The sequence below is a fragment of the Diorhabda sublineata genome, chromosome 5, assembly GCF_026230105.1.
Source record: "Diorhabda sublineata isolate icDioSubl1.1 chromosome 5, icDioSubl1.1, whole genome shotgun sequence".
Classification (NCBI taxonomy): Eukaryota; Metazoa; Arthropoda; class Insecta; order Coleoptera; family Chrysomelidae; genus Diorhabda; species Diorhabda sublineata.
The window spans coordinates 1,524,945-1,540,105 of record NC_079478.1 but is presented as its reverse complement, the minus strand read 5'-3'; the positions used below and the strand labels follow the sequence as shown (position 1 = coordinate 1,540,105).

At 33.6% G+C, this 15,161-nt stretch overlaps 1 protein-coding gene across 3 annotated transcripts in view; it reads right to left on the bottom strand.

Annotated features, from left to right (window-relative positions):
* Positions 1-15,161, bottom strand: part of LOC130444644 (uncharacterized) — a 132,600-nt gene that overhangs the window by 78,532 nt on the left and 38,907 nt on the right. For all 3 annotated transcript variants that reach the window (XM_056779896.1, XM_056779894.1, XM_056779897.1), the window contains exons 3-4: positions 1,758-1,863; positions 212-443 (exon numbers count right to left, since the gene is read on the bottom strand). In XM_056779896.1, the coding sequence (XP_056635874.1) occupies positions 212-443; positions 1,758-1,863 (338 nt within the window). The remainder of the gene's footprint in view (positions 1-211; positions 444-1,757; positions 1,864-15,161) is intronic.

The following is a 15,161-nucleotide window of genomic DNA, read 5'->3' as shown; positions in this document are numbered from 1 at the left end:
TTGCTCACATTGAACAATTATAAGCTCCAAAGTAAAACTGTTCGAGTTGCTCTTTATTTATACAAATTTTAATAAAGTCAAATAAATATTTTGTAGATTGAGAACATTGTATTTGGATGAATTAGGTAAAAATCATCGTTAAAAAAACCTTATCCCTTTTCTTTCATTATCAATAGATTAGCAAATTCATCATGCTCAAAATGAATCTTACCTCGGGACGTATTTTGTTTGTTGGACTATGCTGGCTAGATATGTTATCTTGGGACAAAGCTGCAGCTCTCAGTCTGGAGGCTCTCGTGGGTCGGGGGCCTTCGGAGTTGCTGGAAGAACTCCCATCTTTAGTACTACCCTTTTTGATTGCCCTTGACGGTGAATGAAGATTTGAAAATTGTTCGGCTAGTTGTCGTTTTCGTTCCTCTTTATAGCGGGCAATTCTATCGTTCCTACAAGAAATATATGTGTGCGACCTTCAAACCCTTTGACTTTTTCAAACTAATTATGTATTCGGATATTTATAACTTTTAACAGATTGAACCATTTCAATATACGAACATCACACGTAATGTATTTATAAATATAGTGAGTCAGTGTAAGTATTTGAACTTACAAAAACTTGTTAGAATATTATATATGAATTTGATACGTTAATGGAATAACTATGGGTCCCCATTAGAATCGTGCACCATGAATCTTAATGAATATCATAATCCTCAAGTTAGGAACGTTTTGTATAACCCAACCAGATGATCAACAGATCCCAATGGTTCCCATCAGAAGGTGAGTCAAGTTTTTTAAATTTACAAATAGAAAATTATTATTAAAGCAACAAAATCGTCGTTATTTTTTTCTTTCACTGTATTTTTTGCTATTTCAAGTGATAATATAATTACTAGGTTTGATAAAACAGTCTGCTGACCATATCGAGGGCTTTTGGCAGGGGTTTTGCATACCAACTTTTTAAATGAGTTACGATTGTACGGTTTGTCGTTCTGACTTATCGACTGGCTTAGTAGCTTTATCAAAGCCCTATCCATCCAAGCCTCTATCGTTGGACATACCTCAGAAAGGTTTGAGGTCGACGGTGATGTTCTCCATGGATAAATCTTTCCCCTGTACATCAATGACATACTCGACAAAACTGTAAAACCGATGTATAGGTTCGTCGAAGATCTGTATCTGTATGCAACAACACCATCAATATAGACCTTGAAAACATTTTGGAGTTGGAACCAATCTGATTCGAGTTTAATGCAGCAAAGGCCCAGGTTGATATTTTTAAAAAGAAAACTGGTACTGCAGTTCAGGATTTGGTCCTGTCGGGACGTAAAATATCGTAATAACCACAAATAAACCAAGAACGCCAGGAATCCTTTCTGTGGGGAAGTGCTAGCCTGGACAATCAGCTACAGAAGTTCCAGATAAAATCCTCGAACTATTTGAGTAAAATAGAGTACCTCGTGGTTTTAAAAAATAAAAATGGCGCTGTTATAGGAAAGATATTTCTCTGTGGTGCTGGGATTGCGATGATTTATAGGAGTTTCTTTTCGCATGGTATTCGCTCATGACTCGATGAAGAGACTAATAGATCAGTTTCCGAACGACAGTAAACTTGATCAGGATTACTTTCCGAAAGACCATTCGACATGTTTCAATTTAAACGCCTCAAAGTTTCTATTCAATATTTGTTGGACTGTTTTGCTTTGCATAAACTTTGTAGAACTTTTTCGAGTAAATTATTTTTATGAACGGATACATACCTTGTTTCCGGATTATCAGTCATATCTGTGTGTTGATCTATAATGATTCCAGCATAACAACATTGCACCAATCTAGAGAGACGCGGACGAATTTCTGTGTCATAATCTGAAAATAATAATAATGTGAAGCCTGAAAACTGGAAAAAGACCTTTAATCATACAATCAAAGAAGAGAAAATGTTAAAGTTGCACAATAGTATTGATCAAATGATTCAGCATCTCATTGTGGATATTGATTGCAACAGTTTCCGATTTTGATTTGGATTTTTGTGATACTTATATGCTGAGTTTAAAATTGTTCGTGAGGTTTTTCAAAAATCAAAGTTTAAAACCTATATAACCAGTATGATACAATTTTTTTCATAACTTGAGGACAAATTTATTATTTTCGAAAAAATTGCATTGTTTGTCTTGAGTTGTATGGAAGTTCTAAGCAGGTTAATTAAATGAGAATATAAGCGTACACCGGATATATTCATTCTATTTACATAAATGTTTCTTCATACGAAACTATTTGATGTATAACATGAATAACTATCTATTCATCCATATCATCCATAGAAATAGACTATAGGTTGTAAATAGCCAGATAAATCACAAATATTGTTACGAAATGGGTCCTTCGGCCGGCCCTGTCTAGTTACAATGGAATTTTAAAATCCGGAGAATTCGCGCGGCGCCTTTCATCTGTTTTTTATAAATGGATCAAGCGCCTTTGATGAACTTTTTATTGTAGAAGGGTGTTCATTACAGTATTTCTTTCAAATAATTTCTAGTCTATTTATTTCTTTGTTGTGTTTATTTTTGTTCTAGAACTTTGCAGTATTCTATTTGTGGTAGGGTAGCGCAGTGAGTTCCGTTTTAAATAAATTGTTGTAGTTAAAAAACGAATTAGTGAAAGTAATTGCAGAAATTGTTTAAGTGATAAGTAAATTATTATAAGTGTTTTGTGTAGTGTGTAAATAAACTAAGAACGTAAAATACAGTGTTTATTAATACATTCCACGAATAGAAAGAGTTTAACTAAATACGTTACAATATGATCTAGTTTTAATATCTACAAAAAGCACTAATTGTTAAAATAAACCGGAACCCCACATAAGACGTGTAAGAAATTTCGTTTTTGCAACTAGACGTGAACAATTTCAAATATTCAAAAAATAAAATGTAGAAAGATAATTTTTTATCAATAACAGTATCATTTATAGTGTGAACCTTCGTAATTCTTATCAGTCAACGGATATGAAATGTAATAAAACAAGACTATTCATATTATCAATATCGCAAATATGAGTCACATTCGCCAATGACAAATTACTTTTATATATAATTCTGATAAAGTGAATTCAGGAGCTGTGAACATAAATTAATCTTCTTGAAAGTACTGTCATATGCTTTTCTTTTCTAATTCAATACTCAATGCGGTTTTAGTTGGGCTGAGAAGCTCGCTAAAGCGGAGGCAGACAAGCCCTTCATGGGACCCTACTGTGGTATAAGCTACAGAACAAATTAAAGCACTGGAAAAGTAGATAGGACCAAAACCAATTATTGGGACGACCTACAGGAGCTGAGACAGGTAAAGACTCTTCTGGAAAACTATAAGCAGAATAGATCTGCGGAATGTATCTATCGGGGCACTAGCCTCAACAAAAACCTAAAAACGCTAGACTTAGCAGATGATGCGGTGAGGACAAAATCTCTATCTACATTCTCTCGAAGGAAGGAACACCTGGGAGCGCTTGGAAATGAAACGAAGACCTCTGGCAATTGAAGCCATCCCACATTCTAGACTTCTTAACCCTTAATTTGGCAGTGTAACTTGCAAGATAGATAACTTTCCCTGATTTTTTATTTAAAATTGGCGCCTTTATTTTAATTCCATTATCTATCGCATCGTCTCTTTAGGCCTTGTACAGTAACCTCCATCAGTTTCCAACACACACTTGGAGTGAAAGTTTGTTTATATTGCAAATTGGAACAGCGAAATCAGCCTAATCCAAAGAAATGGCATCGACCTCCGGTTGGGTAAGTTTTCAGTCAATTTATTATTATCATCATCTGATGAGAGATCTTGATCCATCTGTAAGCATCATTCAGTGATAATATAGCTACCACCTCACATCAGTCTGGAGCAGCTCGTTCTCGGAGATATCAACCACAAACCATTACTTCTGCCGCCAACCTTAAACCAGCTTATTTGGCAATGTATCCTACAAGAAATATATTGCATATCTCATCCAAAAATGAACCCAAATTTTTCAAACTCTAAAATTAGCTTATTTAGACCTTGAAAAACAATTTCAAAAAAATTTTTTAATCAACAAATTAGATCGTTGCCAAATTAAGGGGTGCTATTGATGGATCAGCTGTAAACACTGGTTTCCCAAGGAGGGTCGCAATAGATCCTTTGGGTCGTAGTGTATACGAGACCCCAAATTTATATATGCATACATAGTGTAGAACTCATCGCCTTAGCTAACCTAACCTTCTCGCAGTTCCTGTGGGAAGTCTTATTTGACTTGGGACGGAATCTCGAAAAGATGAAATTAGTAGCATTCGACCCAGCACAGTTTCCATTTTCTATGTATGGATTTTGGTGTATCGTATGCACTGTGATCAAGGAACTCCAGATAACTTTACAGATATAGGTCAAGATTCGCATCTGGTTGTAGTACCATAGAAAAAGAAGAAGAGATTATTAAAAAATTCTACTTGTTTTTGGATAAATTTAATATAAAGTACTAGCCTTTACTGGCAACGCACTTATTTCAACGTTTAATGCATGACTGGAAGATTTTCTAGAAGACTTCCATTTGTATTGTCAAGGTTTTTTCAATGTCAGACATTTAGTCACAACGTTCACTTTTAGCACATTCTTTAGTTTAGTAAAAAAAGTCGTATAATGCTAAATCTGGTGATAGAAGGTTCCTGTAGAAACCTTACGACTTGTAGCGACCAAAAACTTGGATGTTTTGCACGATCATACCAAAATATGAATGACTATTTTAAAATTGAGAAATTATAGTAGTACGTCTTCTATTTGAAGAGATGTTTCCATAGCTAGTTTTTTTACGTATTTGACATTGATGTTCATTAAAAATATTGTACAATAATCTGGGGCTACACTTTTTTATGTTGGATTACTTTCAAACGTAAAAAGAGTCGAAAATATGCATTATAGGTTCAGTACTACTCATAATCACTTTGTTTCATGCATGTTTCGATAATTGAATTACCTTAGCGCCCGATACGAAGTTGGTTTATGTTATATCCAATGATAAATAAGTATATCTTTATAATAAATATTTTTGTGTAAATAATAAATTCTTTTCTACGTTTACAGAAATGATTCCTGTTGATATATATTGTTTCCATCTAACAAAACACACAAAAACGATAAGGAAACGATAAATAGCAATGATAATATACAAAATGTTATCATACGATGCGTCCGAAATTATAAACAAATCAAGATATGAGTTGTCCGTAAATAAATTTCATAATTAATTACGGTAAACAAATGATAATTACGTTCTAATCATTTGTTTATTTAATTGCGTCAGGAGATCAAGAAATTTGTTGGTACTATTGAGCCGCTGCTTCGTAGAGGAAACATCTCGATTTCTATTTGAAAAGTGCTCTTTCAGCCTTATTCTAAATCGCTAGATGTTTGAATACGGTAAACTACCAGGTAAATAATCCTGATGCTTTCTCCGATAGAAGTTTGAACTTAGTCGATGTCTCGCCATCGTGCTTAATCTCTAGAAGCAGCGTAGCTCACCTGGTCTAGGATCGATCCAGTCAACACTCGAATCGGTAGCATTTCCCTTGGATTCGTTTAGGTATATCGAAGAGGATTTGGTTGATTGTAGAAAAGTTATAAAAGGAAAGCAATTTGCATATTCATGCGTCAGGAATTGGTCAGTAAGGTGGCGAAGCAATATTGTTTTAAAGGGGTAATTCTTCGGGAAGACACGATTGAACGATGATATGTATTTTTGAGTGCGTCGATCGGGGTGCACTTGGCACTTTATAATGGAGAAGTAGAAAACAAAAACGTTCTCCTTGTTTTTGCATCAATGGTTGCCTAGCTGCAGCTGGGATGATGCAGACCAGTTCTCATACCATCTTGGAGGTGGTCGGAATTTATTCGGTTTTTCTTCCTTTGCGATCTTTGACAATCGTTCGTGGTCTCTCCATTCCTTTCGCCGATTTCTCTACATCCAGGATGTCACATATCTCCCTTATTTTATCATTTCTCTTGTTGTCAAATAAAGTGTGTTCCACTGAGCGTTCGAATTTAAGTAGTTCTTAAAAGCCGCTTAGTTTTCATATTCTCTGCTCTCGAAGGCTTACAAAGCAAAGACCTATACGACGATGCTACTCTTGGTGATTATAGAAATGAAAATTCTAAGGTGAAGCTCGGGAAAAGCACTACTAGACCGAGTAAGAAGAGAAAATCAGACACAATCAGATGTGTCGTAGATACCATTAATGAATGGATATAATAGGAAACAACGAATAAGTCGAAGGACATATGATAAACTGGTGAAAATAGCAAGGGAGAAATATCCAATTGGAACGCGGTGTAAAGCACTAAAGAGATGGAGTAATAATCTAGAGACAGGATATCGAAGAGAGAACAGACGATAGATCTATCTTAGAAGGAATTTATCTTTGATTGTTTTACCATCAGGCGTAATTCGGTTTCGAATATCCTCATTTCCACGGTCAAATATGAAGTTTTAAACTGATTTATAAGCATTTCTATTTTTCAAATTTGTACACAATATTTCTGAAAATCAAATATGATATCTCATATCTATTTTTTGTGACAGTTACCCGATTAGTACCGACTCCTATGCATGAAACAGTTTGTTAGGTAACATCAAGTGTTGGTTCGAATATGGAGTTCTCTTATTATTAAAGAGGGTTTGCTTTCGCTTCAGTATGTGTAACAGCACTTGACAGTAAAATGTAGTGTCATTAAAATACAGATATCGTAAAGTAAAAGTGGATTTTCGAGAAATTGCTTTTGAATATAAGTAATATCCACGGTACGCTTTGGCAGAGGCATACAAAAAATTACAAGAATCAGAACATAACCCAAGAAAACTGTTTTTTTTAAGCAATTTCGGTTTTTGGTATAAAATAAAACAAAGAATAGTTTTTTATCAATTATATATTTTTCATTTTACTCAATGACCTTTTGCAATCTTTCTTTTAGCTTCATGCTACTGAATTTCTGGTCCTTATCAGCAAAAAACTGAACCAGGTTCGATTAAAGGTCATCGTCATTTGTGATTCAAAAAATTCTGCAAACTTCGAAATAAATGGTAATCAGATGGTACCAGATCAGGGCTGTATAGGGTATGTGGAATCACTTCCTATCCAAGCTCCAGCAATTTCCTAAGAGTTACCAAAGATTTGTGAGACCTAGAATTATCAACCTTTCCGATTTGACAATTCTGGACGTGTTTCTTTGATTGCTTCATCCAGTTTCATTAATTGCTGACAGTAAACATCAGAATTGATCGTTTGGTTCCTTGGAAGCAGCTCAAAAAACACGAAAACTTTGTAACCCCACCAAACTGACAGCATGAGCATTCTTCGTTGTTTTTCAGCTGTCTATGTGGTTTGTGATGGTTCATCGTATTGCTACATTATCGTTTTCGAACTGTGTTACTGTACAGGACCTGTTTCTTTGATATTTCAATTAGTGTTTTTACATGTAGCCGCGGCACAACCCAGTATTATGATTTTATAATAGAAAATTCAAAATCTTGATAGTCAAGAAAACATTCTGATTCCAGCGTGACGTCATGCGCTTGGCGTGTTACATTTTAGCCGACAAATCAGCCTATTCTTTGTGTATAGTTCTCCCAATATCAATTGCAGGTTATAAAAACTCATATAAAAACCCTTGCCGACAATTTTGTTTGATCTACCATAGGCGTAGATACCTGGTTGTACAAATTTATTATTTTTATAAATATTTTTAAAAAAATGTATTCGTTAAAAGGCAAACGAATCATTAATAAATTGGACGGCATTATACGTGAATAGACGAGTAAAATGTACTTTTCTGTAAGGGAGTTTGGTTTAAACAGGGTACCAGACGTGAACTGAGATCTTTTTGTACCCCGTTCGACTATTAGAACTTCGGTAGTCTTTTATCTGACGCCTTCCGACAGCTTCGGCCAATAGAAATGTTTTCATTGGTAAACAGTGTAGATGATAAGTCCACGTGGACTGACGGTTTGTTGGATATTATTTATTGATTGTTCCTCGCATAACTGTCTTCTGCAATTGATTTTGGAGGAACTATAATATGTATCTTTCTCTGTTAAATCGTTGGTTTCAGCCTTGGGTTCTCAATGATCGTTTCCGAATTCTTTATTGTTACAAATAGACACAAAGAGATTATATCCTGTATTATATTCAAATTACATCAAAAATTATAGGAATAAAAGCATATCGAATACCGTGAAATTAATTATTCGTGAAAAAGTTGTTTATCTAGAAAACATGACGCATTTCTGAATAAAAACATTTCTTAGCTCCTTGTCTCGATACGTTCAGTTCCTTTAATAAAGGAAAAGTCACAAGTTGGTCAAGGTCATTATTATAATACGGTTGTACGATGAAAACGAGTCATGCCAAGCTGTCTACTTTGCCGCACTGGTGATCTTTGTTGTTGTTTATGGATATTACATTGGCGTAGCAGGTACCGGATTTTGTAATGCCAAGGCTAAATTATTGTGCATATTTAACATTTTTACACAATCAATTTAAGGTTAAATGCAAAAACTTTCAATCTACGAACCAAGAAAAATTCATTTTCGGCACAACAAAAATTTGAATATTATCTTTAACGTTGTAAGGTTTAAGACAATTTTCATCACAAGTATGCCCAAGCCTTGATGTTTCAAGAATTGTTAACTATTTCCGCATTTAATTCTTGTAACCATATTGAAACAGAAAATCAACTTCTTGATATTCTGACCACCCTTTTAGCACCATCTATTGTAGAGAAAAACAAACAAGCATCTCTATAACGCAGTTTGGTTTTCGTAGCGCACTAGGTACCATCTTTAACCTACAGGTTCTCATCCAGAGGAGCAGAGATATGGACAAAGACGTACACCTGTGCTTTATCGATTTCTTCAAGGGTTTCTATAACGTCAAACACAAAAAACTTATCGAGGCACTTAGAAACACTGACATTGATAGAAAAGGGATGAGTTGCATTCTGGCACTCCCCTATTCAACATTTACTTCGAAGAAATATTTAGAAAAGCACCCAAAATCAAAAATCAACGGAGAAGCAATCAACATTAGATACAGTAGTCATAGCAAATAACAATGAAGAATATGGACTCTCCTTGAATATATCAAAAATAAACCAAATGATTATTAGCAAAAGTTAACATCCTCCAGTGCATCTAACGATAAACGGTCGGTCAAGACATAGATCGGGTAGCAACATACACAAATCCGGAACGACAGTAAACGCGAAACGGGTCAAGGCGATCAGGGATAGAAAGATCTTCAGCTGCCTTTAACAACATGAAGAAACTATATACCAGCAAAAATATTACTTTACAACCAAATATTTTTGAATTCTTCTATGGTGTAGAGGCTTAGACTGCAGCCAAAGCTAATTTAAAAAGACTGGGATCCTTCGAAATGTGGATATATCGGCGTATTTTGAAAATATCCTAGACTAGAAGTCTTTACACTAAAAGAAACAGCAACTGGAGTATTTTGGCCATGAAACATGACGAATGGCGTCTTTTGCAGCTGATTGTCGAGGGCAAAAAGGGAAACGAGAAGAAGACGACATTCATGGTAGTACAACCTACTCCAATAGTTTGGAATTTTATCTGTTTAGAAACGCAGTAAACAAGATAAGAATAGCCTTGTTAATAGCCAACTTTCGCAACGAATAAAGTAATGAAAGAAGAAGAAGTCATTGCAAATCGTTTAAAAAGGAGAACTCGACGAGAAGGTGTATAGTAATGTATCTGAAACGTCATGTTTTATTTAATAGATTTATTACACAACCGTTAGAAACTTTTCCAACTTCCAGAAAAAGAGTTTCAAACACATGATAATGCCCTAGTCCACAATGCTTCGCTTTCCAAGGTTACTGTAGTCGAATGTAACTCCACAGAGATTGAACACCCACCATATAGCCCCGATCCGCCTATTTTTTGTTCGTAAAGTTGAAGATCGAATTAAAGGGTAAATGATTTAATATCGACGATGAAATTAAACAGGTAGAGTTCGAAAATTTTGATTCTAAAAATATTTTTATAGTTAGACGTTCTAAGAATTGTGTGGAAATAAATTATATTCAATCACAACTTTATCTTTATTTATGACCTTTCTATCTACCCCACTCGATGTATTTTTTCATCGATAACAAAATTTAAAGCGATGAAGATTTTGCATGCTACAGGTTGCAGTAGTACAAGTTTAGTTGTAAATCACAGTGAAAATGATGCATCGATTTCGTATAGAATGAGTCATCTGACTGCCGTTTAAAACACCCACTCTAAAGTCGATGACAAAAAAAAGTCGTGTGAGTCATTTCTTGTTACGAGTAGATAAGACTCGAAATTTAAAAGTTGAATAATACAAGGCTGCCGATACTATTTCATTTCGTTCAACTTGATAACTATTTACTTGTGCCAAAGAAGTACCACGAAATTTGTTAGTGACAGACAATTATTATTATTTGAGGTAGATATTCATATATTTGTATAGATTTTCATAGAACCGGATACCTGGAAGAACACAGAAGAGTGTTTTGTCGTAGAATGTTTTCTATCCTAATTTTTTAATACAACAATTTCTAAAGAAACTTTTATCAGTGTAAACTATAAACAAATCAGTGAAGCAACGAATTTGGAAAGACCAGATTTTAAATTTCATATTTTGAATTGAAAGAAGTGTATGACTATAAATATTGTAGATCAGGTGTTGGCAACTTTTAAAACAGGTGCCGACGTGCAATAATATTCAATAACACCAATAATCCATACAATACAAATTTTGCTGTTAACACAATTTGGAAACAAAAGATTGAAGCAGCCGTGACAGCGAGGAAAATAAATGAAATTGAAGGTTAGTTGGTTTACCAGGTGGGATAATGAGGTTACAAGGGAAATTATCGGAATTCCTTGTTGGTGTCTGGAGGAATTTTCTTTACAGAAAGTCGATCTAATAATGTCGAATGTCGAGGTATAAAGTGAACAGTTGATTTATGAGGTTACTTAACCGAAAGCAGATTCTTTTAGAACAAGATAGAGCTAAGATGGAAGAACTTGGTGATATTGAACCTTTACCATATTTAGTTTGATCTTGCACCGATAGATTAATATTTGTTGAGATCGATGACGGAATTCCTGCTTGGGAAAAAATTTGAATCAAAGGTTCCGAAGAGTTGAATCCTTAGAATACGATGGGGGTGTGGTTCCGAAAACGGTCCCCAATTGGCTTCAAATACTCCATCACACATTAGATGATTGTACCTAAAAGTATTTTCGGCGCCTCGCAAGGGAAGGGGGATAACAAATAAAATGAATTTAATGTGTTTTTATTACCCAGAAGATGAATACAGAGTAATAGAAAGCTCGGAGAATATATTAAAGTGAGTCCACTTTGGTGTTTTATTGCCACGTTTCCGCTAAGAAACCGCTCATAATATAGCTGGGAAAGACTTCTTTACAATTCTTATTTTTACTTCTGTCTTTGTCCAACCCCTACTAATGTTTTTTCCATCATAAAAAGTTAGTTATTCGTAATAGTTACAATTGAACCCTAAATAAAAATTCATCGATTTTTGACATAGACACACAACAAAACAAAAGTGCAAAAGTGGCTTATTTAATATTTCAATCATTTTGACTTTTTTTATTATTTGTTTACATTTTTTTTTTTTGAATTTTATACTTGCGTCATTCATTAATTACGATCGTCGATAACTAGTAAGGATTTTTGGCGTCTTGCAAGGATAGGGGATGAAAAAAATTTTTCCTGACCTATTTTCAGCTACTGATATTCTGTCCTTGTATTTAGATTTTTTATGACACAAAAAATTAACGCAAATTACTTCATCCAACACCGTCATATTCTTTCTTTATGCAATGTCTTCAAAAAAAATATAAATCAAGACACAAAATATTAGTAGCATAAAATATGTGGTCAGGTTAGGTTAGGTTAGGAAATTTCCTTGCGAGATCCTTCTAGGTACAATAATCTAGTGTGTGAAAAGGTATCTGGTAAAAATTTTAAGCCAATCGGTGGGTTTCTGTTTTCGAAACTCCAGCCTACGATGCACTCCGAATATCAAGGTTTTTATTTATGAGACACCCTATATATTATTCTAAAAACCTTTTGAATAAAAAATCTTAACTATTTCTCTTTGAATTAGACTATTTGTTCTTGGATTGTTATATTAAAGAAGTCAAAAAATTAATTTTTCTATCCCATCCCGGTTCACTCGAGACACAATTTGTGTGACCCAGTTTTTACAAATGGTTACTCGAGGTAAAAAGAAAGCAAATTGCAATTAAATGATCCTTAAAATTTGAATTCCATTCGAAAGTTGATGAATACTTTATAATCAGATTACATATAAAAAAATATCTCATCTGATAACAACATTATATTATTATTATATTATATTAAACTCAAAACATATTTGAAGTATTTTTTTCATATTTCATTTTTATTTTAATGAGCTTTGAGAACCTTGTAATGATTAATAATTGCTGCATTTTTTTTTAAATAATGTACATATACTAACCATCTTGAACTTTATATTATAAACACAAAACACTAATTTGAGAACCACTTGTCAGCTTTGTTAGTAAACAAATGTTAATCCAAATATCTTTCAGAGGTTTTCGGCAAACAATGTTTCAGAATACGCGTATCCCTCCCAACACAAAGATTAATAACGGACTGACTGAGACGCGCATAAACACAAACTCAACACGCTAGGCAATAGAATGGGAGAAAACTTTTCTCTGTCTGCCATTCTCTTTCTTACTACAACCTGTAGATTTTCGACGGCGACGATGAGTCCACAACCTAAAATACAGCAGCGTTTCTATTAGTCCAGGAGCTGTCAATCTAAAAAGTTACCTCATACCGCGCATGTATTTTTTTTATGAAAACTGATACCAAATAGTAGTAGTAACAAAGCTCAAAACAAACAAAGAATTGCTTACTGTTATTAAAGGTCTAAAGTTATGGGATATGGGAAAAGGAATTGGGTACAAAAAGGGCTCAGTTCACGTCTGGTACCCTGTTTAAATCTAACTCCCTTACAGTCCGGTACATTTTACTCGCTTATTTACGTTTTATAATTTAATATTCAGTTGTAGCAAGTTAAGGAGGTATAATAATAATTTTTTTCTAAGATCCAAGTAGGACTACAATTAAGTGCATCTGGAAGAACTAAAACAAGGCCCTACTTACACTGATCATCTTTGGAAAACTATATATATATAGTCTCAGAAAACCAAAAATTACACAAATTGCAAAAAAATGTGTAGTGAAAACATTATTACAGCATGGTCAACTTTTTCATGAATTCTGATGGCATATTTTCGTACAATACGCATATTTTTTTGTTCCTTATTCCAATTTACGCCTTTTATACCAATAGCATTCTAAATCTAGATTTGGTATTACAAAAGAATCAGAGTTTAAGGGAAATATTTAAAGTAAAGACAGTTTTCTAGATTCTTCAACTGTTTAATGGTCTAGCTCTTTTGGAATTTAAAAAATTCGTGTCCAAACCTTGTAATTGAGTCTCAAATTATTGATACTTCTAAAAATAATAATAATAACCTTTACTGAAAAGAGTATTGCGCACCTCTACATATATAATGAAAGGTCTTCACTTCTTTGAAATTTTAACAATCAAAGAGAAGAAGGAAGACAATTTTCAGATCTCAAAATAATCAAGTGTTAAATATTTTTGGAAAAAAACATTCTAGTCATTATTTTTTTTTTGATAATTGTAGAATAAATGAGACAAAAAAATGTTAATACATTATTTTATAAAACGGTGCATCCTGTATACTTCTTATCGACTTTCTATTTGTAAACAAATCGAAATATTAGCAGATTACGTTTTTTATGAACACACACTGTATAAAATTAATGATCAAAACACACAAAAAACAAACTCGCACAAAATATTTACAAACTAAGTGCAACTGTTAGACAACCAACAATACATTACAGTGTAATTCAAATTGCATACTCAATGTATGAACTGTTTTATGAAGCGTAGAATATAAATCGATTACTTCTAACAATACAAATAAATGAATCCGACATTGTTATTTCTCATTTAATAGAAATTTGAGGGATAAATACAGAATATAAAAAATACTGTAAATTTTATACAGAGCTGAAAAATATTGTTATTGGAGACGCTGGCGTAGACGTTAATTTTCCATTAATGGAGCAAATTTAGATGATTTTGTGCTTGTTCTGCAGCTACAGTTGGGTCTTTATTTGTTACCATGATTGCCGTGTCGTCTGCAAAAGTTGCTATGAAGGTATCGTCTATGTTTGGAACGTCCGCTGAGAATATAAGATACAGAAATGACCTTAGAACAGTGCTTTGAGGTTCACCAGATTTTATCGTATGGTAATTTTTCAGATCAAAGTTGTAAGTTATATGCTATTAACTTATAATTACAGAACTATTTGCTGGGATACTTTAAACCAAACTGGACATACTAGAATTAATAACATAATCGATATACTTCTTCAAGAGGAGACTTGTAAGATACAAGAATAGAAGCATGAACCATATGGATGACCATAACCAAAGATATACATCAGTGGAAGGTCATAAGGTATCAAATTCAATATGTAACAATTTCTATGGCTACGTCGCTCTAATTTTTGATAGTTTGCAACTAGTTTGCAACCTTCTAGCAGAGCGGACACAACCCCTTAAGTTTTAAATGGAAAGAGGGTGGTTAATACAGAAATAACACATATTTGAACTTTTTACTAGCAGTTCGAAAGAAATATAAACTTTAAACGAGTTTAAAAGCCTAGTTTTAGTGTTATTTTCCAAATTTTCAATGAAAACTAGCATATGAACTGCCACTCTTTAAAATAAGGTTTCGCAAATTTTTGTATTTGCCATAGGGTTCGAAATATAGGGGGTGATACGTCACCAAATTGACAACATATAGATTCACTGATGGTTAATAATTATTTTTTTATTTTTAATATGGAAAGTTATCATAAAAATAAGTGAATATCCATTTAATTTAATTCCCAACCTGTTGTTTTATAAAAAAATCTGTTCTAGAACACTTAAATTTCCGTATTTTTGTCCTCGATTGAAAAATATATAAT